Source organism: Eretmochelys imbricata, chromosome 1 (assembly GCF_965152235.1).
Source record: "Eretmochelys imbricata isolate rEreImb1 chromosome 1, rEreImb1.hap1, whole genome shotgun sequence".
NCBI lineage: Eukaryota > Metazoa > Chordata > Testudines > Cheloniidae > Eretmochelys > Eretmochelys imbricata.
In genome coordinates this window covers 262,129,990-262,156,494 of record NC_135572.1, presented here as the reverse complement: position 1 = coordinate 262,156,494, position 26,505 = coordinate 262,129,990, and the positions used below count along the sequence as shown (strand labels likewise).

At 45.7% G+C, this 26,505-nt stretch overlaps 1 protein-coding gene across 2 annotated transcripts in view; it reads right to left on the bottom strand.

The window, feature by feature from the left end:
- The window catches only part of PWP1 (PWP1 homolog, endonuclein), a 39,114-nt gene extending 13,710 nt beyond the window's left edge, over positions 1-25,404 (bottom strand). The window contains exons 1-9 of one of the 2 annotated variants that reach the window (XM_077829075.1): positions 25,263-25,404; positions 24,991-25,049; positions 21,331-21,518; positions 18,554-18,639; positions 12,030-12,126; positions 11,272-11,382; positions 8,789-8,922; positions 7,754-7,827; positions 527-623 (exon numbers count right to left, since the gene is read on the bottom strand). In XM_077829075.1, the coding sequence (XP_077685201.1) occupies positions 527-623; positions 7,754-7,827; positions 8,789-8,922; positions 11,272-11,382; positions 12,030-12,126; positions 18,554-18,639; positions 21,331-21,518; positions 24,991-25,049; positions 25,263-25,328 (912 nt within the window). In that variant the 5' untranslated portion in view covers positions 25,329-25,404. The remainder of the gene's footprint in view (positions 1-526; positions 624-7,753; positions 7,828-8,788; positions 8,923-11,271; positions 11,383-12,029; positions 12,127-18,553; positions 18,640-21,330; positions 21,519-24,990; positions 25,050-25,262) is intronic. The other variant, XM_077829085.1, reaches the window with a different exon arrangement.
- Between the last annotated feature and the right edge of the window lie 1,101 nt (positions 25,405-26,505).

The following is a 26,505-nucleotide window of genomic DNA, read 5'->3' as shown; positions in this document are numbered from 1 at the left end:
TTTTAAAAACTGTATTTACTTTACAACAATAGTTTAGTTATATATTATAGACTTATAGAAAAAGACCTTCTAAAAACATTAAAATGTATTACTGGCATGCGAAACCTTAAGTTAGAGTGAATAAATGAAGATTTGGCACACCACTTCTGAAAGGTTGCTGACCCCTGATCTAACCCATTTTTTCAGGTCTATTCTTCTGTCACTTATGACAGCACTTTTAGGCTTCTCCTTGTCTTAAAACAGTCATGGGGTTACATTTAAATGAAAAGCATTTTAAGATGCCCTAAAAATCTGAGTTAAATATTCCCTCTAACTTTCCAAAGGATAAAACAAATTAGATTTTGACAGAGCCTAAATAGTGTAATCCACAAAAGTGATTCACTCAGAAAATTATGAACATTTGACATGGTGGTTATAACCAAAGCAGTTTTGCAACATTAGAGTTTGCCACTAACCTTTCAATGTAATAAGTTGCAGTTTGTTTTCTATATTTTACAACGGAAGAAATATAACAATATCCACATACCTTGTCCATATGTAAAGTAAGGTTTGCTGCCGGTTTACCCATGGACATATCCCACAGAATTACAGTGCTGTCAGCTGAGGCACTTGCTAACACATTTCTAACAACATACAAAAGCAAAAGCTTTAGACATTTACATACATGTGAACAAATAGTGGCCCTAGGTCATAAATACACAGACTGATTCTGATCTCAAGTAAGCCCAGGTCTACAGCCTACAACCTTCAAGCATAAAAGATAATCTGGCAGAAGAACAACACATTCGGTATTTAATGGCAATATGTTACATATTTCTGAACAGAAAATCTAGTATTGTATGGAAGGGCTATACCTTTAGTGTACTGCTCATACAGTTGTGTTTCTCTCCCCCAGCCCCCAACTAAAAATATTCTCCTGTCAATTATATGGTACCAGTGATATGACTAAGAAATCTGAGGACTTATTCCTTTCTGGACATTTTAAGATGGGGTTCTTAAATATGAGCTACATAGTATAGATTTGAATATTGTATCGACATAGCTAAGAGACAAACAAACCCATTTTTGGCAAGTATTTTCCTCTTCAGACTCTCCACTAACTAAATAGTCCGAACCTGCAACTCTCTCCTTACAATGTGTATGATAATCAAGGTGGGCCATTTAGGAGTGATCACTTTAGATAAGCTATTACCAGCAGGAGAGTGGGGTGGGGGGAGAGAAAACTTTTTGTAGTGATAAACACCCATTTTTTCACGGTCTGTGTGTATAAAAACATCTTCTGTATTTTCCACAGTATGCATCCGATGAAATGAGCTGTAGCTCACGAAAGCTTATGCTCAAATAAATTGGTTAGTCTCTAAGGTGCCACAAGTACTCCTTTTCTTTTTGCGAATACAGACTAACTCAGCTGTTACTCTGAAACCTGTTACTCTGACAAGTCATCCCACTGAAGTCAAAGGAGCTACTTGCATGGTTTTTACATTTGGGCCCTCGTTTCATATTTAAAAATTAATGATGGTAAGGGCTGTAAATACAGAGATAAGAACTTTAATCAGACAAAGCCCAAGCAGCAGTGTCAGAGATTTATTAAATGCACAACAAAAATCACCCTTATTTGTCTAAAGGTGTTAGATTTTATAATTTAGCACACTGTCTGAAGCCTTCCCCTGCTTTCCATATTAGAATGAAGGTCTTGACTGAAAGACATCTGACTTTCCTCCAAAACACTGTTCCCCCAAAGCGACGCCACAGAGGAGAAATTTACAAAAGTCACAGTGCAGATTACAAGGACATTTTACAAATAATGCCAGTGAGGCCCTTCAGCCAGAAAGCGATTTGTAGGCAGCTGTCATAGCTTGTCTTACTTTTTAAAATGCAATTAAAAATGCTGCACTAAGACTGCTCTTTGAGTTCTTGACTTGCACCCAACCTTTGCATTTTAGGATTAGTTTTTCCTGCAACATCCACTGGTGTCAGCAAGGTTATATTACTCAGTACACTACAGAACCAGGAATGCCAATCACTTATCCAGCTTCGTACAGGGGCTTAATATTATACAGGGTCACACAAATTACTCCTACAAAGACCAGCTGCTTTTAGTCATCATGACATTGACTTTCTAGTTACACACTGCTGGTGTTAGCCATGATAAAGGCTGAAAGATTGCACACAAACTGTGTACCATTCACTGATCCATCACTAAATCATTTCTTACATTCACATTAGTCATCTGACACATTCTTTTTGCAGTAGACAACATGTGGCTGATTAACATCTAATAATTTCTTGTATGTTCAGTGAATATCTACAGGAGAATTTTTTCATCTGTAATATCTGGATAAAACCAGGAGTTTTCAGAGGAGATTGCTGACAGCTGCTGAAAACGAGGATGCAGAACTGTCAAGTGTATCCTCAGAGAGAGTTAACAGCAGTAGGAAAAGATCATACCGTATCTAATGGAAAATCCATTTACAAGACCCTTGCTGAGGATCCTGTACTAATTGTTATTGAAAGAACAACCTAGGTGATAGAAAGAAGGGGTTAATCACCTTGTGCAGCAACTGCGGTTCTTTGAGATGCGGGTGCCTAGGGGTGCTCCACTTCAGGTGCGCATGTGCCTCTTGAGCCCTTGATCAGAGATTTTCAGTTAGTAGTGCCCATCCAACCTGCACATGCCCTATGTCTCCTCGTGCTGGATACCAAGGCTATATAGAGTATGCGGGCAAAGTGCCCTCAGTTCCTTCTCCACCCAAACGCCCCCCTAAGGAACAGTCTGAAGCAGACAGGAAGGAGAGTGGGTAATGGAGCACCCACAGGGATAGGCATCTTGAAGAACTGCTGTTACTGCACAAAGTGAGTAATCTCATCATCTTCTTCCAGTAGTGTCCTGATGTTTGCTCCACTTTGGTGGCTTCCAAACAGTTTCCCCTGATGGAGGAGGGAGCTTCAGCATAGAATCCCATGCTGCAAACAGCACTGCAGACCCAAATGCTGCATTGAATCTGACAGCTGGGATCAGAGCGCAACGTTTTGAAAACATTGAAGCCCATGCAGCAGCCCTACATATTTCAGATACTGGTACATTCTTCGGTAATGCCATAGCTATTTATTGCCTGTGATCTGGTTGAACATGCTATCACCCTTGGGGGGGGATGATGATGATGAACGACTGCAGCATCCTAACAAGTGACAATACATCCAGATAGCCCCCTCGACAGTGTCTGAGTAGAAATCGAGAACCCTGTGGATCTATTCGTGAAAGAAATGAAGAGCTTAGGTGACTTCCTATATTACTGGGTTCTATATAAGTAGAAGGCTAATGCCCTTCTAACATACAGGATGTGTAAACAGGATTCCTATGGAGAACCATGTGGCTTCAGCAAAAATACTGGTAGATGAATGGACTGATTAAGGAAGAGCTCCGATAGAATCTTAGGTAAGAATTTAGGGTATGGATGTAAAGAGACTTTGTCCTTAAAGAACACCGTAAGTGATATGGGTAGGGGGTGATCGGCCATTAGGGCTCCAACATCCACAACGCTACGGGCTGATATGATAGCTACTAAGAAGTTCATCTTTATAGATAAATGCAACAGACAACAGGTTGCCATTGGTTCTAATGGAGGTTTATAAGGTAACTGAGTATCAGGTTGAGGTCCCAGGTTGGGACAGGGTTTCTAATCTGCAGATAGAGAGTCTCCAGACCCTTACTACACCTAGACAATACTAGATGAGCAAATATGGAGCATCCTTCTACTGGAGGATGAAAGGTTGATATTGCAGCCAAATGGAACTTAAACTGAACTAATGGATAATCCCAATTTCTTTATATCCAACATGTAAACCAGGATGACAAAGTGGCACCAAATCAGGCTGGAGGCAGCAATGCCAATAGAAGAATCTCTTCCATTTCTGCGGGTAAGTAATGTGGGTTGATCTCTTTCAGTAAGACCTGCTGTACTTCTGTAGAGCAGGAGGATTCTAACCCCGTAAACCATCCAGGAGCCACGCCATGAGGCAGAGAACCACTAGAGTGGGATGAAGCACACAACTCACATCCTGTGATAGGAAATGAGGAACGGTCAGGAGCTTGAATGATGGTTGGACACAGGTAAGCAGGTAAGGGTACAAAACTTGTGTCAGCCAGGTTGCTACTAGAAGGATAAATCTGGCTCTGTCCTGTCTGATCTTGTTCCTCACTCTTAGTATCAGTAGTGCTGGAGGAAACACAAGGAAGAAGAATGGCATCTCCCAAGGACTGGTAGCCCAAACCCCATCTTGAGCAGAAAAGAGGACACTTCCTGTTCCTGGAACTCTAGAAGCCCCCATCTTTGGAATATAATATGGAGAACTTTGGTGTTTAGCTCCCATCATAATCCTGTGAGAAGTGTCTGCTGAAGATATCAGGCGTGGTGTTCTGAATACCTGTGAGGTAGACTGCTGAAATTTGCATCCGATGAGCTATGCACAAATCCCAGTTTCATAGCTTCAGTGCACAGAGAGGAAGATCTCGCTCCTCCCTGCCTATTAATAAAAAAACATGCAGGATACATTGTCCATCATGACCCTAGACTGATTTGCCCCAATGAGGGGTAAGATATGAAGGCAACTGTTCCTGACAGCCCTGAGCTTTGACATATTGATGTGGAGACTGGTTTCTTGAGTTGTCCATCTGTCCTAAGTTGCGACGGTACTGAGGTGTGCTCCCCCCCAACCATGATGGGGCTGGGTGATAGAAAGGAACACCTGCACAGATGGTGAGTTGATCCTTCCACCAGTGTAAGGAGTTCCTTGCTTATAGCCTGTCTGTCCAAGGTGCGTCTGACTGGAGAACAGGTTGTTCCGAGCCAACCCTGAAAGCAGCAGAAATGTAACCTTTTGTGACCGGTCCGAAGATGCAAACTGCCATGTGTTCCAGGAGCTGAACTCAGTTCCTTATTGTGATTCAAGGGCTCCCCTGAATTGCCCATACCAAATCTGACATGGCTACGAATCTGTCAAAAGGAAGATAGGCTCTGGTTGCCAACAAGTCCAAATATGCCCCTATAAACTGTCTTCTGTACTGGGACTAATGTGGACTTTTTTACATTCAGCTGCAGACCCAACTCCTGGAACAGGGCAAGGGCTGTCTGGGAGGAAGATAGCACTGCTTCGTAAGAACGGCCCTTGAGTAGCCAGTCATTAAGGTGCAGGAAGACTAGGATTGCTTCTTGTCGCAGGTAAGCAGCCACCACTGCCAGGACTTTGGAGAACACTCTGGGGGACAAGGAAAGACCAAACTGAAAAACTTGGTATTGGAAATGATCCTGTCCTATAATGATGAAGCACATATATTTCTTGTGTGATAGGTTTATTGTTATGTGGAAATAAGCATCTTGCACGTTGAGGGCCAGAAACCAAACCCCCTTCTTAATGAAGGAATTACAGCTGCCCAAGCCACCATCCTGAATTTCTGAACTTCTTTAGACGTTTTAGAAGTAAGATCGGTCTCCACCCTCCGTTCTCTTTTGGAGAAGAAAATACTTTGAGTAAAATCCCTTGTCTTGTGAGGAGGAGGAACTAGCTCTATTCTGCTATTCAAAGGAGAGAGTTCACTTCTTGTCTAAATAAAAGCTCATGAGAGGGATCCCTGAAGAGGAACAGGGAAGGGGCGTGGAAGGGAGGGAGTGACGTAAAATGGATGGTATAGCCCAATGTTATGACCTCTACAACCCAAATGTCTGTAGTGACCTGCTCCAAGCATGTTGGAAATGGGCAAGGTAGTCTCCAGACAGGGAGGTGGGCTAATGGGCACTGCAGTAAATTTAGTTGGAGGATTTGAACCTTTGACCAACCCAACAAAACTACTGATTCGAAACTGGCTGGGTGGTCAGGGAGAGTGGTTGGGCGGCCCTCTTTCCTCTGAAATCTCTCTTTCTGGTGGATCTAAGGAACCCAGAAAACTAAGAATGGATGCAACCTCTGTGACCTAGGAAACCTTTTCTTTCTATATATATATATGCCAGTGATCATAAAGTAGCCCTAGAGTCCTTCAGAGTGTGCAAAGACTCATCCGTGGTTTCAGAGAACAGTTTACAAGCATCAAAGTGGAAGCCCTCCACGGTGTTCTGGAGTCTCTCAGAAACCCCGAGAGATGGGACCATGATGCCCTATGCATAACCACCACTGGGGAGATGGACCTGGCAGCAGCGTCCATAGCATCAAACGATATCAAACGATACTTGCACAGTTCTGTCCACCAATTGGCCCACAGATGATGGACTGAAATTGCTCCCTATGTTCTTGGGGCAGATGTTCAATAAAAACCATGAATCTGTTATAGTTTGTAAAATTATATTTGGCCATGACAACCTGATAATTTGCAATCCTGAATTGCAGGGTTGCCAATGAATAGGTTTTTCACCGAAAGAGATCCAGTCTGTTTTGGTCCTTGTCATACACGGTAGACTTACATAAGTACCTCTTTTTGGAAACCTTCCCTGAATCCTCCAGAAAGTGCTCCCTTTCTTAGAGAAAGCCCGTGCCACGGTAGAAGGGGCACTGGATCGGTCCAGAGACCTGACTCAGAAGCTGGCCAAAGGCAGTGTTCCATCATTTAGCAGTTTGAGTTTAATCTGTCTGTTTTCCCTTATCCTGGACTCGAGGGCAAAGCAGACATTGCACTTCTAGAAGATGTGGGACTCTCCCAAGCAATGGATACACATATAGCGGCCGTCGCTCATAGGTATAGCCTCTCAGCATTTGAAACCTAGCAAGCCAAGCATGCCCTGCTAGAGGAGAAAGAAGAGTAAAACAGTCCTCTCACTACTTATCTAAATAACTAAACTATAAAAACTCCCTCAAACACTAGAGAAATAGTGCAAGAGCAGAGGCACGCTCAAGGTGGACAGGCTAAGGCTTCCTCTCAGGCCAAGGCAGCTGAGACGGAATGGAGGGTGGTTTAACCATGCACCCTTATATAGCCTCAGCATTGGGCATGAAGAGGCATAGGACACATGCACAGGACGAATTGACACGGTTAACTGAAAAACTTCAATCAAGGGCTCAAGAGGCGCATGCGCACCTGAAGCGAAGCCCCAAGAGGGACACTACTCAAAGAGCTAATAAAGAAGCTGTTGTTCTTAAGCATAAGGGTCTGACTGCTCCCCTTTTGACAGGTTAACTGTGTGTTGCTCTGGCAGTGGGAAGCGAACCCTAAAGCTGGTGTAGCCAAGCAACAGAGGACTCCACCTGCCTAGTGTAAGCCCAGGGAGATGGAGACATAATTCTATATCTGTGCTATAGTAGCTCCTTCATCACCTCTCCCTGCTTTCTGACTTCAGCACCGAGGGGAAGAGCCAGGAAAAAAAAGAGGGCATGGCCTGGGCTTCCCTGCACATTAGCCACCCGGTCCATTGGAATTTGGCACAAATCAGAGCCACCTTTGGACAATTTTGATTTGTCCCACGGACCAAATGTCACCAGGCCTGCAGGAGCGCTGAGATGGCTAAAAGCCACCTTTGTTTTAGGTACAAATTTGAAAAATACAAATCACAAAAAAAAAAACCAAAAAACACTTCTTAAAAAAAACTTGGAGATGGTCTCAATTTTCACTTGTGTAGAGTTCAAGTACTTTCCAGCTGGATTAACTTCTGCATTATGTTAAGCTGATCTTTAAGCAATAAAGTTATAGGTATGTGTAAATATTTCATACAAAAAGATGTACACTAATTTAGAGAGTTATCTGTATGTAATCATTCAAGTGTTCTTTTACCTGTTTTGTTTATTCCATGAAAGGTCAAGAACTGCATCAGTATGCCCATCCGGATTCCCTTCTGCAGATGAATTCTGCATACAAATACATTTTAAAGAGGTTTAAAAAAAGTTACAGCTTCCAGGAGAAATCATGTATTTCTTATTCATTAACGTACTGTTATATGCACAGATTAGGAACAGTGAGATAATTCAACATATTCCCACCTGCTGAAATCCTCTCTGTACAGAGCTGCCTCTGCAACACCTCCTCTCAGCTTGCCTCTTCTCCCCTTTCTTCCCTTATCTGGCCAGCATGCAGCAATAGCTACTCCCTTTCGCCAGCTGGCACAGATTCAAACATTCACCAGTTGGGTCCCCACAGTCTCCCTGCTCATTCCCAGTGTTCTAGTTCCCACTCTGCCCCCTTCTCCTCAATCAACACTGATTCACCACCTCCTAATGCCTACCTTTTTTTTTAAGTTAGGAAATGAAAGGGTTAAGCTACAAAGAACATTGTTCTGAGTAAATGGGAGTCCCTCCAGGATCCTTCCTCCTCCTATTTTTCTCTCCCCAACCCAGTAACCATGAGAGAGATCTTCTAGATTTTTAAATTAATGAAATGCTACTGCAAACATTACTCATATGTCCAAACTTTTCAGCAGCAAATTACATAGAATCATTAACCTACTCCACTGGGCTTTTTACTATCTAAAGGTCTGAGGGGGTAAAAAAGGTAAATCCTTTTCTCAATTACGCAGAAGAGTGGGCCCTTGAGCTGGATGATGTATAGATTAGCAGCTATTTGGACAGAGCCATGTTTATAGTTTCTGTGAACTGCCGAAATAATATCTTTCAGATGCAGTGTCTTTGGCAGAGGTAACTAAACCAGACCTTACACTTTAATTTAAAAAACAAAACAAAACAAAAAAAAAAACAGAGATGCAAGTATCTGTGTGTATTACTGGGCTCATAACCTTACAAACAAAAGACAAAGACATGGTCCCTGCCTGTAGATTTTACAATCTAAATAGATCAGCAGACACACATTATTTACCTTCTTTCCCTTTTTCTTCTTCTTCTTCTTCTCTTTTTTACTTCCAAGGGAAAAGACTGGCTCTAGAGAATCCACTATATCAAGGTCCCAGACCTCAATAACAGGGGTCATGTTACCCACTGCAACATAATTTCCTGCAGAAAAAAACCCAAATGCCAACTATAGTGTTGATTTAGATTAATATATGCAAAGAGTGTAGGGCGATACAACCAAGCTGTCTATTTCAGTACTTATTTTAAATTAATGCCTATGTGCCCAGATTTCAGAGTAGCAGCCATGTTAGTCTGTATTTGCAAAAAGAAGAGGAGTACTTGTAGCACCTTAGAGACTAACAAATTTATTTGAGCATAAGCTTTCGTGAGCTACAGCTTATGAGCTTATGCTCAAATAAACTGGTTAGTCTCTAAGGTGCCACAAGTACTCCTCGTCTATGTGCCCAGAGTCTTTCAATGGCATATTTTTTACCAGTTGTACATGGTTAGTGTCCATTTAAAGATACATCAGCAGAAACTGCCTGCAAAAAGGCAGAGTTCTAGAGTTTAAGGCCAGAAAGGACCACTAGATCATCTTGTATGACCTCCTGTATAGCACATGCCGCTGCCACCACCACCCAGCACCCACACGCTAAACCCAACATCCGAAACGAGACCAAAGTATTACTGCCCAGGGAGATCAGACTATTATGTGCCACAGGCACAGAATAGGAGGGATCAAGGTGCACCAATACGCAATGCCCCTGCAGTGGCAGGGAAACGATTAAGTGAGATAGACCAGATAATCCTTACAAGTGACGTGCACTCAGGCACTGCAAAGGAAGTGAAAATCCCCCAACATCACTACCAATCTGACTTGAGATAAAATTCTCAAGCTAGACTAAATCAGCTAGACCCTGAGTTTGTCAGCAAGAACTAGCCAGCCATCACCTCTGAGAGAGAGAGAGAGAATGAATGAATGAATGGAGAATGCCACCTCAGAGACCTAGCCCAGACCATGTAATATCCCTTCTCTAGCCATGGTCATCCCTGAGGCTTCAAAGGAAAAAGATTAAAAAAACCCCAATCTTCCAGAACACACTCGGGGCAAAAAATCCCTTCACGACCCTGCCATGAGCAGTGGCTGGCTGAAACCCTGAAGAATGAGCTTTAGGAACATAGGACATAAACCAGAAGTGAGCCCCAGGGCTGTTGAGCCCTGCCCCCTACCAACACAAGCAATCCTGTCATACAATTGTACTCGGAGCCAACATTTTTATGCATGTACCCTCCCTTTAGTACAATTAATGATAAAAATGCAAAGAAAATTATGTACAGCCCCCCAAATTATAAAATATAATTTTTAGTGTGTTATTTTAAAATAAATTTGGTTGACTCTGTTGGCCATGTCTTCTCTGAACAAAACCAAACACATCTGCAAACAAGAAGTCTAAAGAAAAGTTTTCCTTTAGTCTGCCTAGTAGATTTGGTTTGCCTTTGGTATTAGTATTGGTGTTTTAGTTTAGTCATTTGGTATAATGACATTACTAAAAGAACCCTGCAGATACATACAGCTCTAAAAAAAAAATTGTTCACTGTGATGGGCCGGCCCTTTGTGGCCCCCTGCTGGAAGCACTGAGGTCCAACTACACCCTGCTCCAGAAAGGAGCAGTGAAGGTGCGTCCTCCAGGTCTCCCTAGAAAAGCCAGAAGGAAGCAGCCAACCAGAACCCAGCAGGCTCAGATAAAAGGAGATGCAGGACCATAGCAGGTCAGTTCCTGGCTGGGACCAGAAAGATGAGCAAGGGTGCTCCTCTCTGGAGAAAGGAGCTTGATGGGCTGCATTTACTGGACCTGGGAGAGAGACCTTTATACCTGAGAACTTTAACTCTAAGGTAATAGGTGAAAGTAAAGGGACCAGGTAGGAAGAGCCCCAGGGAATGCAGCAGCAACTAAGTGAAGGAAGCAATATGTCACTGTTTATAGGACTCCTTGGCTGGAACCTGGAGTAGTGGGCAGGCCCAGGTTCCCCCACTGGCAAAGGGGCCCTAAGCCCAAAAGGGGGACAAGACTCCTTCAGAAGCCCGAACAGAGGGCCAGATTTAAAGGGCTCAGAAACCGGGCTGAAGACCCTGGTGAGAGGAGACAGTTTGGTGCACTATTTGCGACCCCAGAAGGGGTTCATTTTTCAACTGTGCAACTTGGCTGGAGGGCTGAGCCACTGAAGACCCATCTTGCAAGGTCGGCAACCTACAGGGGGTGCAATGAGCAGAGACAAAGATTGCAGTATCACACCCTGCCCCTAGGAGGTACTCGAGGTGAGCACCCCCTGTTACATTCACCACCATGTTTAATTTTTCCTCCCATGTCTTGGCTTTGCTTCTGTGTTAATATTGCTGCAGGAGATCATTATTCAGTCATAATTAACTTAAAATGCTGTGCAGTTCATATTTAAAAATTGCTATTGTTAGACAGCTATGATCTCTTTTGGCACCCTCAAGACATTTATTACCTGGAGATTCATCTGGATTAGGATCAAAGTTAAGCCACTCCACACTTAGAGGGTATGCAGGTAAGAGAATATCATGGTGTACATAAAATGAGTCCTCTTCATGATTATAAACTGAAAGAGAGAATTTGAAAAACCACTTATGTCAGTGGAGAGAAAAATAAGCCACTCTACATAGTACATTCCCACAGTCAGATGGAGCAAATATTAATATTCCCAATGTAGAGATAATGTCTGGAAGCTAGATTTGTGATGCTGTCAGTTTCTAACATAGAGCCACAGCCTCTCTATATAACGTTAGGCACCACAGAACATTTACTTTAGGTGACAAATTCAACAGACCGAAGAATGATGTACTTATCTACATCAAGTACACACTGATTCAGTTTATGCCTTGCACACCTACATCATCTTCATTTGTATTCGTGAGACTATTTTAAAACATCTGGTATATAAGAGACACTTGTTGCCTACGTGTATTTATAAAATAAGAATGAGAGTGTATTATTGATGGGCTGATGTTTCACTGTACAGGTTCTCAGTATATTTATACAGGTCAGGGTTCATTAGTGTTTGTTAAACAGTTATTTTACAGAGGTAAGAGCACAAGAAATGTAGTTGTGCCAGATGCCACCATCTAGCCAAAAGCCAGGATAAATGAACAACAACAGAGGGAGCAGTCCTGCAAAGCCATAGGGATCAGACTGGATAAGCAGAGTATTTTCTAGGCCCGCTTTTATGACCAAATATTGTTTACTCACGGTGAACCTCTAGACTGCAGTGGTCCTTATCAACTCTTCCACAAATGATCAGATTGTCACTGGGCTTAATCAAAAAATCTTCCTGTTCATATTGCTCCTAAGGGCCAAGGGAGGGAGAAAACTTAAGGCGTTAAAAAAAATTTAAAATTTTCTGAAGCACAGAATATTAATTCTTACCACTAACTGAAAAAGGTCAGGTAGCCAAGCCCTTGAGGCCATCCTACAAGGTGAAGGGGAGAGGGGAAGTGTCACAGCAGTGAGACTAGACAATCAAATGAGTTGAGGGAACGTTTATGTGGGCCTAGATGGATTCAATAGAGTGTGTCAGTATTGAAAATGAAATCACCTCCTGAGAAGTACCCCTAACACAATACAATCTGCTGCCCAAAATCTTTCCAGACCCCCACCCCCCAAAATCACCAGCTCTTCAGTTCCTATTCCCCCACACATCGGTATCATTCCTACCTGGCCTGCACACCCTGAACTTCTATATAGTTTAACAAGCCCTCTTTAAATTATTAGCCTACTCTAACTGTTTTTCCAGAATTTTGGAAACTACTCTGACTGGATTAAAGTATACAATTGCTGTTATTTGTAACAATGACGGCTAAGAAATGTTCAGATATGTAATTTCTAAAGGGGCATGCCTACACACAATACTCAGAAGAAAGTTAAATTGAATTAACTAAAGGTGTGAAATGAAATCACATTAGTTAAATCCCTTTGGGATTCAGCTACAGAAAACTATGGCCACTTTACTTCTGAATGAGAGTATCCATACACGGGTTTAATGCCCTGTAATGTGTTTTTACTTCACACCTTTAATTAATTTGACTTAACTTTCTTGAGTGTCCCTGTTTAGAAAAGCCCCAAATCAGCCGTGTTCCTTTCAGTGCTATGTTAAAAAAATAAAGACATGCATATTTTCAAATTGAATGACTTCCCAAAATGTTGCAGTTACAACTATGGAGAAAAATAAATTAACTGGCCAGCAATAAGAGTGATCAAACTGATCAGACACAACAACCTAAGTTCCCTCTGAGTTGCACGGCCATGCAGCTGCCTGTTAAGCACTGTGCAGGCGCCCAGGGCTGCGGCGGAAAGAGATGTCCCCTCCCCGAGCCCAGCCCTGCCGCAGCCGGGGAAGGGGAGCCTCTCCCTGCCAGCCCAGGTGCTGCTGCGGGGAAGAGAGAGTTGGGAGGGCTGGGGGGAGGTGGAAGATCCCTCTCTCCCCACCGTAGCCCCGGAGAGTCCCACTGCACCCCAAAACCTCTCATCCCCAGCCCCACCCTAGAGCCTGTACCCCCAGCGGAGACCTCACCACCCTGCAACCCAACCCTCTTGGCCCAGCCCTAAACCCCTCATCCCCGACCCAGAGCCCGTACCCCCAGCCGGAGCTCTCCCCCCCCAGCCTCAACCCTCTGGTCCAGCCCTGGGCCCCTCATCCCCGGCCCCACTCCAGAGCCCGCACCCGCAACCAGGGCCCTCACCCTCACCCTCCGCATCCCAAACCCGAGCCCCTCCCACACCCCAAACCCCTCATCCCCAGCCCCACCCCAGAGCCCTAACCCCCCCAGCACCCAATCCTTCTGCCCCAGCCCCGAGCCCCCTCCCACGCTCCGAACCCCTCAGCCCCACCCCGCCACATTAATTTTGTTATGTGCACCAATATGGAGGGTATGTCTCACACATCACCTCTATATTGGTGCACATAACAAAAAATTCATTATGCACATGGGTGGGAAAAATTAGAGGGAACACTGACAACAACTGGTAAAATTTTCAAAAGTGCCTACATGACTTAGGAGTTTCAAAAGTGCCTACGTGACCTATTTTCAAATGTGACTAAAGACCTGGTCTACACTAGAAAGTTAGGTCAAAGTAAGTGGCCTTGTGTCAACCTATTTGTGTGTGCGTCTACACCTAAATCAGTCCCCACATGATGTAAGCACCCCGTTAAGGTGATGCAGTAGAACCACTTCTTTGGATGGCGTTGAGCTGCAAAGGTCGACACGGAGCAAGTGCAGATGCTGTGTGACCTGTGTCAATCCTAACAGATCTCCAGCCGCTGTCTCACAATGCCAGACAATGACTGCTCTAGTCACAATTGTTAACTCCACTCTACAGGGGTCACAGAGACCAGAAGCCAACTCCCTCCTTAAAATACTGCACATTTTTTAAATGCCTTTTCCTGATAGCCGAGCTTACCACGAACGCTTAGCAGTATCCCCTTGTCTGCAACTGACCAAGCCATCTGCATGCTCTAGACAAACACCTGTCGGAGTAGACAGCAAATATTGGATCTCCTGGGCCTGCGTGAGAAGAGGCTGTGCAAACACAGCTATGGACCAGCAAAGAATCATGGACATCCATGAAAAGATCGCACATGGTTTTAGGTGAAGGGGTATGACAGAGATCAGTGGCAGTGCCTTGTGAAAACGAAGGAACTGCAGCAGACATACCACAAGGAGAGGGAGGCTAACAATCAATATGGTGCTGAGCTACAGACCTGCAGCTTTTACAAGCTGCATGCCATACTTTGTAGAGACCCCACTGGCATCATACAGACCAAGGCAGAGAACCCTGCTGTGAACAGAGAGGAGAAGGACACGGAGGGGCAGGAGGGGAGTCCAGCTGGTCATGCCAACCAAGGATGGATGAGCCCGATGATACCAGTCAGCTCTGTGTTCTTGGGGAACCAGGGCACAGTATCCAGCCTGTTTGACTCTTGAAGGACACCCCCCACCCCCACCCAAGCCTTTGCTTGAACCAAAACTGAACAGAGAAAAGACTTGCAGAGCACATTAAAAGGTGGCGGGAGACACACCTAGACCCCTCCTGACAAGGGTGACAGGCTTATGGCAACTCCCCTAGCCTCATCTGCATCAAAGATGGTACAGGGAGGCATCTCCATTAGCATACAGAATGGAGAAAGGAGATTCCAAGGCAAGAACTGCACTGAACTCTGCAACCACAGAAGCAGGGAAACACTGCATCCGGGGGAATCTCAGCTCCAGATGTTAATGAACCTACACCCGCACACACCCAACTCAGCAGTTATCAGACCAATTCTAGTAATAAATCTTTGATCGATATCCAAAATACTGAAGCAGCCTAATTGCATTGTGAGCTCCCTGAAGGAACACCACCCATAGCTAGGAGTGGTCAGCCCTTATTGTCTAGCCTAAAGAAAACCCTTGAGTCATCAGTTTACCCATAAACAAATCTAGTGTTTTCCCTTGAACCATTCTTGTTTCCCTACAAGAAACCCCTACCCACGCTCAAGTATGTTCTGATGCATGGAGCCAAACTCTACATCAGTTCCACTGGAATTATATCTTCTCCTGACTGATTGTGCTGGGGGCTCTGCCTGTCTCCAGCACTCAGGACCCTGAGCTACCACCATCACCTGAGAACCCCGACCAGTTCAAGCTTCATGGATTGGGGAGATCCCTCTCTCTCTGTTTTCTTTTCTACCTCAGGTATAACTTTCTAACCCTGACTTGTTTGATCAGGTGTAATTTTCTATATATGACTTTTGTAACCTTTAATAATGTAACTGTTATGTTGGTTTAGGCTCTCCTTGTGTAGTTATCACTATTATTCAATAAATAACGTTTATGGTTAAGCTGGTTGCTTCCCTCTCTCTCTCTGAACTTTACTCTTCTGCTTTTAGCTTCCCCATTTACCCTGCAGCAACGCTTCTCTTACCTATGGTAAAGATCCCTGTAGCGCCCAAAAATACTGTGGGGTTTGCTCATCAAGTGGGTTACTACCAGGACAATTGTAACGTGAAAGTGGGGATAGGGACGTGCTGAACCTGTGACATATGAGGGTGGCAGCTTGGAAGTGCTGTTCGACCCAGCCTGCTCAGACGTACTCTGTTAATATGTGTGTGTTCATCTGATTCTGGGGCTGGAGGAACCCAGCCCCGGGGAACCTAGGTCCTGCAAGATAGTTCCATTGGGACGGGACTTGCAGAAGGGAGGAGTAGAGCTTCATATGAAAACACAAGTGACACAAGCGGTACATTAATAGAATTACAGACGCACCCCCACCCCCAGAAGAGTAACCCTAATAAATGAGCATACCCCAAAGTAACGGGCAAAGCTGGTAACACCGATGAAGGGGAAGGAACCTTGCTTAAGTGCGTTCATGCATTTTTTTTTTAGTGTTTAAATGTAAACATGACACCCGTCCCATCCCCAAGTTAACAAGAAATAGGTTTAGACTTTTCATTGTTTTACTCATACAAGTATAGGTAGCAGTAAAACAGAGGTAGAGTTGCTATCAGCTTTTCATTCCCTTGAAGGACTTGGTATGGGGAGGGCATGCAGAGCAGGTCCCCTACAGGGATGTCCCTTGTATCCTCCCGAGAAATCTCAATGAAATTTTTATGGAGGTCCTCTGCAATCCACTTCTGAAGGTTTCTAGAGCAGCAGCCTTATTTCTTCCTCTGCAGTCGGACACTTTCCCATGCCATTCTGTGACGAGCTCACCTGGCACCATTGCAGCCAACAAGCTAGTGGCAGGCAGCTTCAGAATGCCAGCAGCAGCTGTATTCTGTGCCTTTGTTACCTTCAGGAGTGAGACATCAGCTAAAATCAACACTGCCTGGGGAAAATAGTACCAATCTTCAGTGCCATTGCCCTATACTCATGGAAATAAGGACCAAAATATTGTTTCATACAACCAAAAAATCCTAATTCCCTTCTGCTTTCCCATCCTCGCTCCTGGCAGGCCATACACACTATGGCTCGGGCTGAAGAGCAGTGCTGTGCAGAGGCACTCCAAAGCTGAAGTGTCAATAAGCATGTCTTATTAAAAAGATTTATGAAAATAAGGGAAGGAAGTTTTGAAACTTATCCGTCACTTTCCACTGTGGCTATAAATCCAATGATACAGCTGTCTGTTTTATTGACAGCTGCTGCTGTTGCAGCCTTGAAGGGTGCCCCCTCTACATCCCTGGAATGCCTGACTCTGAAGAGGAGAAAGAAGAGTACTAGGGAAGATATCTAGCATACAGCAGGCAGCTATAACCATTGAGATGATTTTCTCACTGAGATCCAGTCTTGTGAGTAAACACTGCCAGCGTCCCTTCAATCTACCGCAAGCACAGTCAATTGTCATTCTGCACCTGCTGAGGTGGTAGTTGAATCTTTCCTCGGTGCTGTGGAGTTAGCCAGTGTATGGCCTCATAAGCCAGAAAGAAAGGGGTAGGCCTGGTCCCTCAGGATCCCTACAGTATTCCAATATCACCAGTGATAATCCACCTGTTGGAAAAGAATATTCCTGCTTGCAGCTTTCTGAACAGTCCTGTGTTCTTAAAGATACGAGCCTCATGCACATTCCCTGACCAGCCCACATTGATACTGATGAAGCATCCTATTGCCCCACTGCAATTAGAGAACTCCATTACTGCAGATCTATCCACAATGTAGTGCACATTGACAAGAATCACAGTCCTGACAATTAATAATCCTACACACTTCATAGAATATCTTGCATGACAATGGCCCCTACCATGGATTTTCCAATTCCAAAATGATTTCACACTGACTGGTAGCAATCTGGCATTGCAAGCTTCAAGAGTGTGATCACCACTTGCTTCTCAACTATCAGTGCAGCTCTCATTTTGGTGTCCATGTGCTGGAGGGCTGGGCTAAGCATGGGATGCCAATCCAGGAACGCCACCTTTCATATCCAAAATTCAGCAGACACCGCTCGTCATCCCAAACCTGCATTATGCTGTCATCCCATCAGTCAGTGCTTGTTTCCCAGGCCCAGAAGTGGGGCTCCAGGGTCTGTAGCTGCTCCGTGAACACCATGAACAACTCTGAGTTGTTTTTTGCTAAGTCCTTAACAATATGTCCTCAAAGAAAAAGTCACATCCCCCATCACTATGGTTCTTCCTATGGGTCTGCAAATACTGGAGGATCATGCATCCTGTATTTGCAATGTTCATGAGACCAATGCAGAGCTGTGCAGGCTTACTGCTTCTGTCAAGAGACGACAGATAGCAAAAAGTGCTATGCAGGTTTGTGGTATTTTTAAAAAGGTGCAAAAATTACGACATATGGATGAGGGAAGCTGCATATTGGCATAAAGCCATTCAATTTATTATATTGCTCGTATGTATGACCCCTAGTTCCCAAAGACCCCTGGGCAAGTCATTTTATCTCACTACATACTGCAAAAACTTCCCAGAAGGCATTGTGTCGGACAGCAGCACATTAGGATTGCAAAGCATGGTGCACCACGCTTTACATCAACACAAGCACTCCTGTTGAGTATGCTCTGAGCTGATGCAAGCAGCCAAGTATACACACACACAAGCAATATAACTTGGGGGGCTTCATGACAATTTAATTTGTGTCAACCAAAGTCTGTAATGTAGGCATGGCCTTAGGCATCTAGAAGCCTAAGTCCCGTATCCACTTTTGAAAATTGTATGTAATATTTAGTTTATGCTATTTAAGATGCCTAAACCTTGAAAGACCGCAAAAGATTTAAAAAAAACTTACAGTATCTTTAATAGTGACGTAAGGATCACGTTCGTTACTCCCATATACCGTAAGACTGGCTAAGGTGTCTCCAAGGCTCACAGCATCTATAATGAAAATTTCAGTATATCACAATTAACAACAATTATGGGTGTGACGTTATTGACGTAATCTGGGACCGTATAGATCATTGTGCAACCAAGGTCCAGTAGGGGCACCAAATCTTGTATAAAGGGAGTCAAGTAAGGTGTCTAAGACAAGATTATGGTTTGCTGGTTATGATTATGATGTCTATATGTGTGTATCATTTTTGTAGTTAAAGTTATGAATCTGGCTCCATACTGTCTGTATTTCAAACTTATGCTATGCTTCTGGGTGACACCCCAGAGAAGTTGGTGTCAGCTCTGCCTAGCCCGCTTGATGGCTCGTGTAGCTGATGGTCCTTAATAACTGACCCATTGAGAGAAGGCAGATATGCCTTGTGACTCAGCAAAGTATGCAGGGACTTGCCCATGTGACTCCAAACTCCATTTTGCTGTAATTTTCCACAGTAAGAACAAAGAGGTGTTCTTACACCTGGAAAAGAGAATAAAAGGCTGATGCCTCATCTCCATCTGGTCTTCAATCCTGCTTCTTACCTCTGGAGGAACTTTGCTACACTGAAGCTTTGAACAAAGGACCGATGACCCATCCCAGCTGTGGATGTACTCCAGAGACTTGATTTGAACCCGTAGTTTATTCCATCACTGCTACAAGCCTGAACTAATAACTTTGCCATGACTGTGTGTAATAGATTCCATTTAACCAATTCTAGCTCTCATTTATCTTTTTCCTTTTATGAATGAACCTTTAGATTTTAGATTCTAAAGGATTGGCAACAGCGTGATTTGAGGGTAAGATCTGATTTGTATATTGACCTGCGTCTGGGGCTTGGTCCTTTGGGATCGAGAGAGCCTTTTTTCTTTTACTGGGGTATTGGTTTTCATAAGCATTTGTCCCCATAATGAGTGGCACTGGTGGTGATACCGGAAAACTTGTGTAACTTGTGGTTAGCCAATGGGCTAAAACCAAAGTCCTCTCTGGCTGGCTGGTTTGGTTTGCCTTAGAGGTGGAAAAACCCCAGCCTTGGGCTGTAACTGCCCTGCTTTAAGCAATTCGTCCTGAATTGGCACTCTCAGTTGGGTCCCAGGAGAACTAGCATCGTTACAATGGGGCACTAATTATAAAAAAAAAAAATCAAATTAAAAAACTGCATAGTAGTGAACTTTTGGCAAGTGACTATGGAGAGGAGAATTTATATAACACATGCACGTAAATATTTCCTCTTCTGGGTGTATTTTATATATAGACAAATAAAAGGACAGCCCAGTTAGTGGCAGCCACTTTCCTTCTCAAGACAATAAAGCAACAAAAATATTTGGACCAAACATACCATTTATTAGTTAAAGCACAACAGTGGCTTTTTTCAGAGGAAGGGAAGATTTTTTTTTTTTTTAAATGAATAAATCAGGGGTGGCCAACCTGTGGCTCCAGAGCCACATGCGGCTCTTCAGAAGTTAATATGCAGCTCCTTGTATAGGCACTGACTCCAGGGCTGGAGCTTCAGGTGCCAACTTTCCAATGTGCCGGGGGGGGGGGGGGGAAGGGGCGGGGTGCTCACTACTCAGCCCCTGGCTCTGCCACAGGCCCCGCCCCCCAGTCCAGCCCTTCCCGCCCCCTCCCCATAGCCTGCCATGCCCTCGCTCCTCCCCCGCAGAGCCTCCTGCATGCCGCGAAACAGCTGATCGGCAGGCCTGCCAGTGGGTGGGAGGCGCTGGAAGTGGGGGAGGGTGGCGGGGTGTTTGCGTGTGTCTGAGGACATATTACTGTGGCTCTTTAGCAATGTACATTGGTAAATTCTGGCTCCTTCTCAGGCATAGGTTGGCCACCCCTGGAATAAATGGAGTTGTGATCACTGAATATATGAGACAACACAACCCTTTTTTCCATGCTTGTGATAGAGCTATCAGACTAGGAACTCCTGCACTTGTAGCTATAATGAAGCATTTCTTTCAATATAAGAGCAGGACATTGTTTCAAAAACTTAAGAATGAACTGAGAGAGAAGTACAGGTTCCAAACCTAAGCAACAGGAACTCCCTGATAAATCTGTATTGTTGGTAGAAACATGCTCAAAGACGGTGCAGCTGCTCTGCACTGGAACTGCAGTAAGGGAAGCTGCTGTTCCAAATCAGGGTATGTCTACATAGCCTGCAGCAGCCAGCTTCTCAGCCTGGGTCAACAGATTTGGGGCTCACACTAACACTCTAAAAATAGTTGTATAGAGAGCGCTCTGAAGTTGCGGCTTGGGCTTTGATACCCACCCCGCTCCCTAAGCATCAGAGCCAGAGCCACAATTTCAAAGTACTGTCTACACAGCTATTTTTACAGCAATAGCATGAACCTTGCCAGACTGAGTCTGTTGACCCAGACTGGGAGGCTTGCTGCCATGGGCTGTGTAGATATATCCTAAGAGAGCTACCGCCTTACCAACACAGCTCTCTGCCTTGTTCCCTTCCCGCACGGACAGGGCCAATAGCTCCAGCTACTCCATTCCTTAGCTCCACTCAGCTTTCTCCAAACTTATACTTGAGTCTGGGCAAGTGGGCCTTTCAAACCTTGAATTTCAAGGCACTTGTTGAGGAAACCTGTAAAGCTATATGACAGTTTCACAATAAGTACATTAACCAAACCTAAAAGAGAAACACCTGGTTCTTCATTGACACTGCACTTTTGACAGGAGAAATAGATTGACATTACCTGTATTCTCCTCTTCATCATATTTATCCAAACCATACTCTGCCAGCTCATCATCATTCAGCTTTTCAGTGTCTTCTTCCTGGTCCCCATCTTCTTGAGGAGGCTCAGCTGTCTCACCACTAGCAACATCCATGCTGTCTTCTGCAGCCTGTCCATGTTCTTCTTCATCACTATCATCTGCTTCTTCTCTGTATAAGGAAAAAACACTCACTGAATTATCAGTGTGAGAGTCGGTTAAGAGTTTAGAACATTTTCACTAAATTGCTCTGGGGACTGGCACTGGAATATTAACTTACCTGCTCACATGAATACAACTATTGTTTCCATACCAATGACTCTCAAATCTATTTTCCCACTCCTTTCCTGTCTCTTCCTAGCTAGACCTGCATTTCAGCCTACCAATGACATTTTCTCTAGTATGTCTTCCTGATAGAATACGACTTAATTTTAAACGGCTAAAACTGAGTGTCCTAACCCCTCTTCTTTACCCTTTCCATTACTGTGACAACACTATCATCCTCCCTCTTACACATAGGTGTGTTTGATCTTTGATTCCTCTTTTTTGTTCTCCACACAACCCCAGCCTATATACAAATCTTGCTCTTTCTTCCACCACATTTGAAGATCTGATCTTCCCTCTATATCCCATAAGCTGAAATTCTCATTTATGCCTTCATTATAGCCTGTTTTCTTTAGAGTAACCTCTCCGGTATCCCCAACAACAAAATCACATCCCCTGATTCACTCACCCAAAATGGAGCTGCTAAAAATGTCTTCCTGCCTGATATGACCAGCCCCACCCACTCTTTGAAAGACTCCAGTGGCTCCAACAATTCTTTTTGCTTCTGTCCAAAAGAAGCATATGCTTCATTAGTTAAGTATCTGTAGCAGACTTACCTGCTTCACACCACATTTGCTACAGGAAAAAAAACCTATCCCAAATACCCTAAACTTTCACAAAGCTTCCTTCCCCAAGGCAATGATTCAGATTCTGCCAACATATACAATGCAGAGGTCTGAACAGGAGCAGGTTGAGCAATGTAACAATTCTTGAATTTTTATTTTTAATACAACACTGTGCAGGAGGACACCCAACTGCTAACACTGGACAGAACTCCAAGAGAGACTGCTCCCAAGTGGGCATATTTACTATGCCTGCATTCAAAACTCCCACTGACACCAATGCACAAAGATCAAGGGTGTCTATAATAGAACTCTTTCAGAGTAGCAACTGTGTTAGTCTGTATTCACAAAAAAGAACAGGAGTACTTGTGGCACCTTAGAGACTAACAAATGTATTTGAGCATAAGCCTTCGTGAGCTACAGCTCACTTCATCGGATCTAATATCTAATCTATATCTAATGCAAAGATCTTTCAGTTTTGAAAGAGCTTGCTGAAGAGCTATTTTTGTCACTTGTTTTATAAAACAACACTTGCCCTTCATATGACATTTATCCCATAACAAGAGTAAAAATTGGTAGCAGGATCATTACATATTCTAAATTTAAATCTGACTTGTGATCTTTGTACAGAAATAAAATGACTGGAGTTCTAATGAATTCTACAAAGTACGTTTTTAGTTGTTAGATGTGATTCTCTAAGCTTCCACAATGAATTTTAACAAAATGCATAATTATCAACAAAAGGCTCCTCAAATCTTGCATTGCATACTTTTCAAATGGGGATGGGGGAGAGAATCCATAAGAGAAAGTTGCATGCAGTTTACATTTATATGTGCAAAGCTACAGGTAACAGCAGTAGAATTATAAAGTCAAGGGGGGAGGAAGCAACTCTTAAAGGTTACACTTCTAAAAGACCAGAAATAAAGAAATAACATTTGTGATTTTTAGGGACAGCCATTAGAACTTACAAGTATGGTAATTGCTTAATATTTTGAAAGCTCTCTTTGTAAAGAAAAGGGTAGACTTTTAAAAAATGAAAGCTGAGATCAGGTGGAGGGGAGCTGACAATATTCACCAGAATGCACATGGAATTCATGGTACTCGGGCCCCGCAATCAGATCTGTCCTGGCAGACCACTGCACCAATGCAGAGCCCCAGTGGCATTGGGGACCAGAAGATCATTTCTAACAAATAAACACTGTTACCCTCCACCTAGGTAAAATGAGCGGTGTGCTATTTCGCAGTGAATGTATATAGCAGGGGTGGGCAAACTTTTTGGCCTGAGGCCCACACTGGGGTTGTGAAACGGTATGGAGGGCCGGGTAGGGAAGGCTGTGCCCCCCAAACAGCCTGGCCCCTGCCCTCTATCCACCCCCACCCACTTCCTGCCCCGACTGCCCCCCTCAGAACCTCCAACCCCCGTCCCCCCGCTCATTGTCCCCTGACTGCCCCCTCCCGGGACCCCCTGCACCTAACCGTCCCCCCGGGACCCCATCCCCATCCAACCCCCCCGTTCCCTGACTGCTCCGACCCCTATCCACAACCCCACCCCCTGACAGGTCCCCCGGGACTCCACCCGCTATCCAACCCCCCTGCTCCCTGTCCCTGGACTGCCCTGACCCCTATCCACACCCCCACCCCCTGACAGGCCCCCCAGGACTCCCACCCCCTATCCAACCCCCCCGTTCCCCGCCCCCTGCTCCCTTTCCCCTGACTGCCCCCCAGGATTCCCTACTCAACCCCCACTGCTGCCCCCTTACCATGCCACTCAGAGCGGCAGGAGATTGTAGTCTCGTGTGGTGGCGTAACTGTGGGGGAAGGGGAAACAGTGGGGGAGGGGCCAGGAGTTCAAGGGCTGGGCAGGACGGTCCCACGAGCCAGATGTGGCCTGCAGGCCGTCATTTGCCCACCTCTGGTATATAAGTATTCTTTATTTAACATCAACTGTTTTTCAGGTCTGCAGTATTGGCTCTTCCAAACATTCAAAAATCTTGAATCAGACAGCCAAAAATCAAGAGATGGGTTTAAAAATCATGTTATTACAAATAAGTATGAGATTCCTTGTATTTGTCTTCTGTTTTTTGAGTCAGGGGAGAGTGGGAGCGGAGGTCACATTTTCAAGCGTTGCTCCACAATCAGCAGGGCCAGACACTCACTCTTTTTTAACATGAAAGTTGAGACACTTGTGTAACTGCAAGAGCTGACAACACTCCCTATCAATGGGCAAGTACAGATGACTAATCTCCCCATTCCCCAGCCTCAGAACTCACACACAGCTTGCTCAAGGCCATGCGGACACTGCACAGTTAAACTGGGGGACAGACACCCAGATTTCACCCCTGTGTGCCGGGGGGAGGGAGGGGGCACACATCCCGCTGTTGTTGTGCTGAGATGCTCTGGGATTCTTTCCCAATGAACTATGGGACAACGTGTCTGTTGCTCAAGGAGACTTACAGGCAGGTGCTGGAAGGGTGGCAGGGACTCAGTGCGTTTTGCCGGAGTCCTCACTGCCGGCGGGCAGGGTCCAGTCCCACCCAGTTAGGGCAGACCCTGGGCTCCAATCCCTCTTCCCCAGCCAGCCCGGGGTCAAAGCACCTCCAGGCCGGGGGTTTCAGTGGGGACGGCGGCGGGGCTGGGCCCATGCTGCTGTGCACCGAGACGTATCCCGGGCACCCTGATCCGCCCCTGCCTGGTAGGGCAGGCTCTGCCCCGGGGCACACGGAGGAATCCCCCCCCCCCGGGAAGGCGGACACTCACCGCAGCGTCTCCGCGGCCTCCCCGACGAGCCGCTTCAGCTCCTCCGCGCTGAGCCGCACCTAGAAGGGGAAAGGCGCTGAGACCGAGCGGCCGGGGAGCGCAGGGCCCCGCTCAGCCCCGGACGGGTCCGCTCAGCCCGGCGCGCCGCGGGGACGGACCGTGGCCCTGCCCCAGGGGCGCCCCGCGGGCAGCTCCGAGGCGGCCGCCGGCCCGCGCGCGGGTGAGGGGGGGGGTCAGGGAAGAGGCGCGTTCCCCGGCTCGCGGGTTCTCACCTTGTCGGGCGTTTCCCTGGCAACCCCCCTGCGCACCCAGGCGGCGCAAGTCACGGGGCAGCTCATGGCTCCGGCCGCGGCACGTGCGGGCAACTCTCGCACGCGCCGCGCTCCTACCGCCGCCGCGGCCCCAGAAACTGTCGCGTTCCTGATGACGTAACCTCCTACTGAAACCTCCTCGGACTCGGCAGGGAGAGTGCGAGGAGGCCTGCCGGAGGTCATCAGCAAGCGCCCGGGGGTGGGGCCTGGAAGCCAGTGACGCGCAGGAGGCAGAGACTCCGCCCCCATCGGAGGGGGAGCGAACTCAGCCGCTGGCACGGAGAGATTGGGGCGGGGCCAGAGGGACGGGAAGGGAAGGGGCTGGGAGTAAGTAGGAGGGGCCAAGGGGTGTGCCGAGGACATGGGGTGGGGGCGGGCCCAGGGGGATGAGAAGTGCCTGGAGTGGGCTGGGGCAGGAGCCAGGGGGAAGTGCCAGGGGTGGAGCAGGACTGGGGGAGCAGAGGGAGCTGTATTTGTTCTCTGTACTGCTGGGGTGAGGGTCATGGTGCCACTGGAGAGCACCAGGCTGATATTCAGGGTCATGCCAGGTTGTTCCCTCAGGCCCTACGCTACCGGCACGCCCAGCTATCTTCGAGACACCACCGACTTTCTGAGGAAACTACAATGCTTCGGTGATCTTCTTGAAAACACCATCCTGGCCCCCATGGACGTAGAAGCTCTTTATATCTATATTCCCCATGAGGATGGACTACAAGCTGTCAAAAACAGTATCCCTGATGAGGCCACGGCCCACATGGTGGCTGAGTTTGGTGACTTTGTCCTCACCCACAACCATTTCAGATTTGGGGACAACTTATACCTTCAAGTCAGTGGCAATGCTATGGGTACCCGCGTGGCCCCACAGTATGCCAACATTTTTATGGCTGACTTAGAACAACGCTTCCTCAGCTCTCGTCCCCTAACGCCCCTCCTCTAAGTGCATTACATTGATGACATCTTCATCATATGGACCCACGGGAAGGAGGCCCTTGAAGAATTCCACCTAGATTTCAACAATTTCCACCCCACCATCAACCTCAGCCTGGACCAGTCCACACAAGAGATCCACTTCCTGGACACTACAGTGCAAATAAGTGATGGTCACATAAATACCCTATACCAGAAACCTACTGACCGCTATACTTACCTACATGCCTCTAGCTTCCATCCAGGACACATCACACAATCCATTGTCTACAGCCAA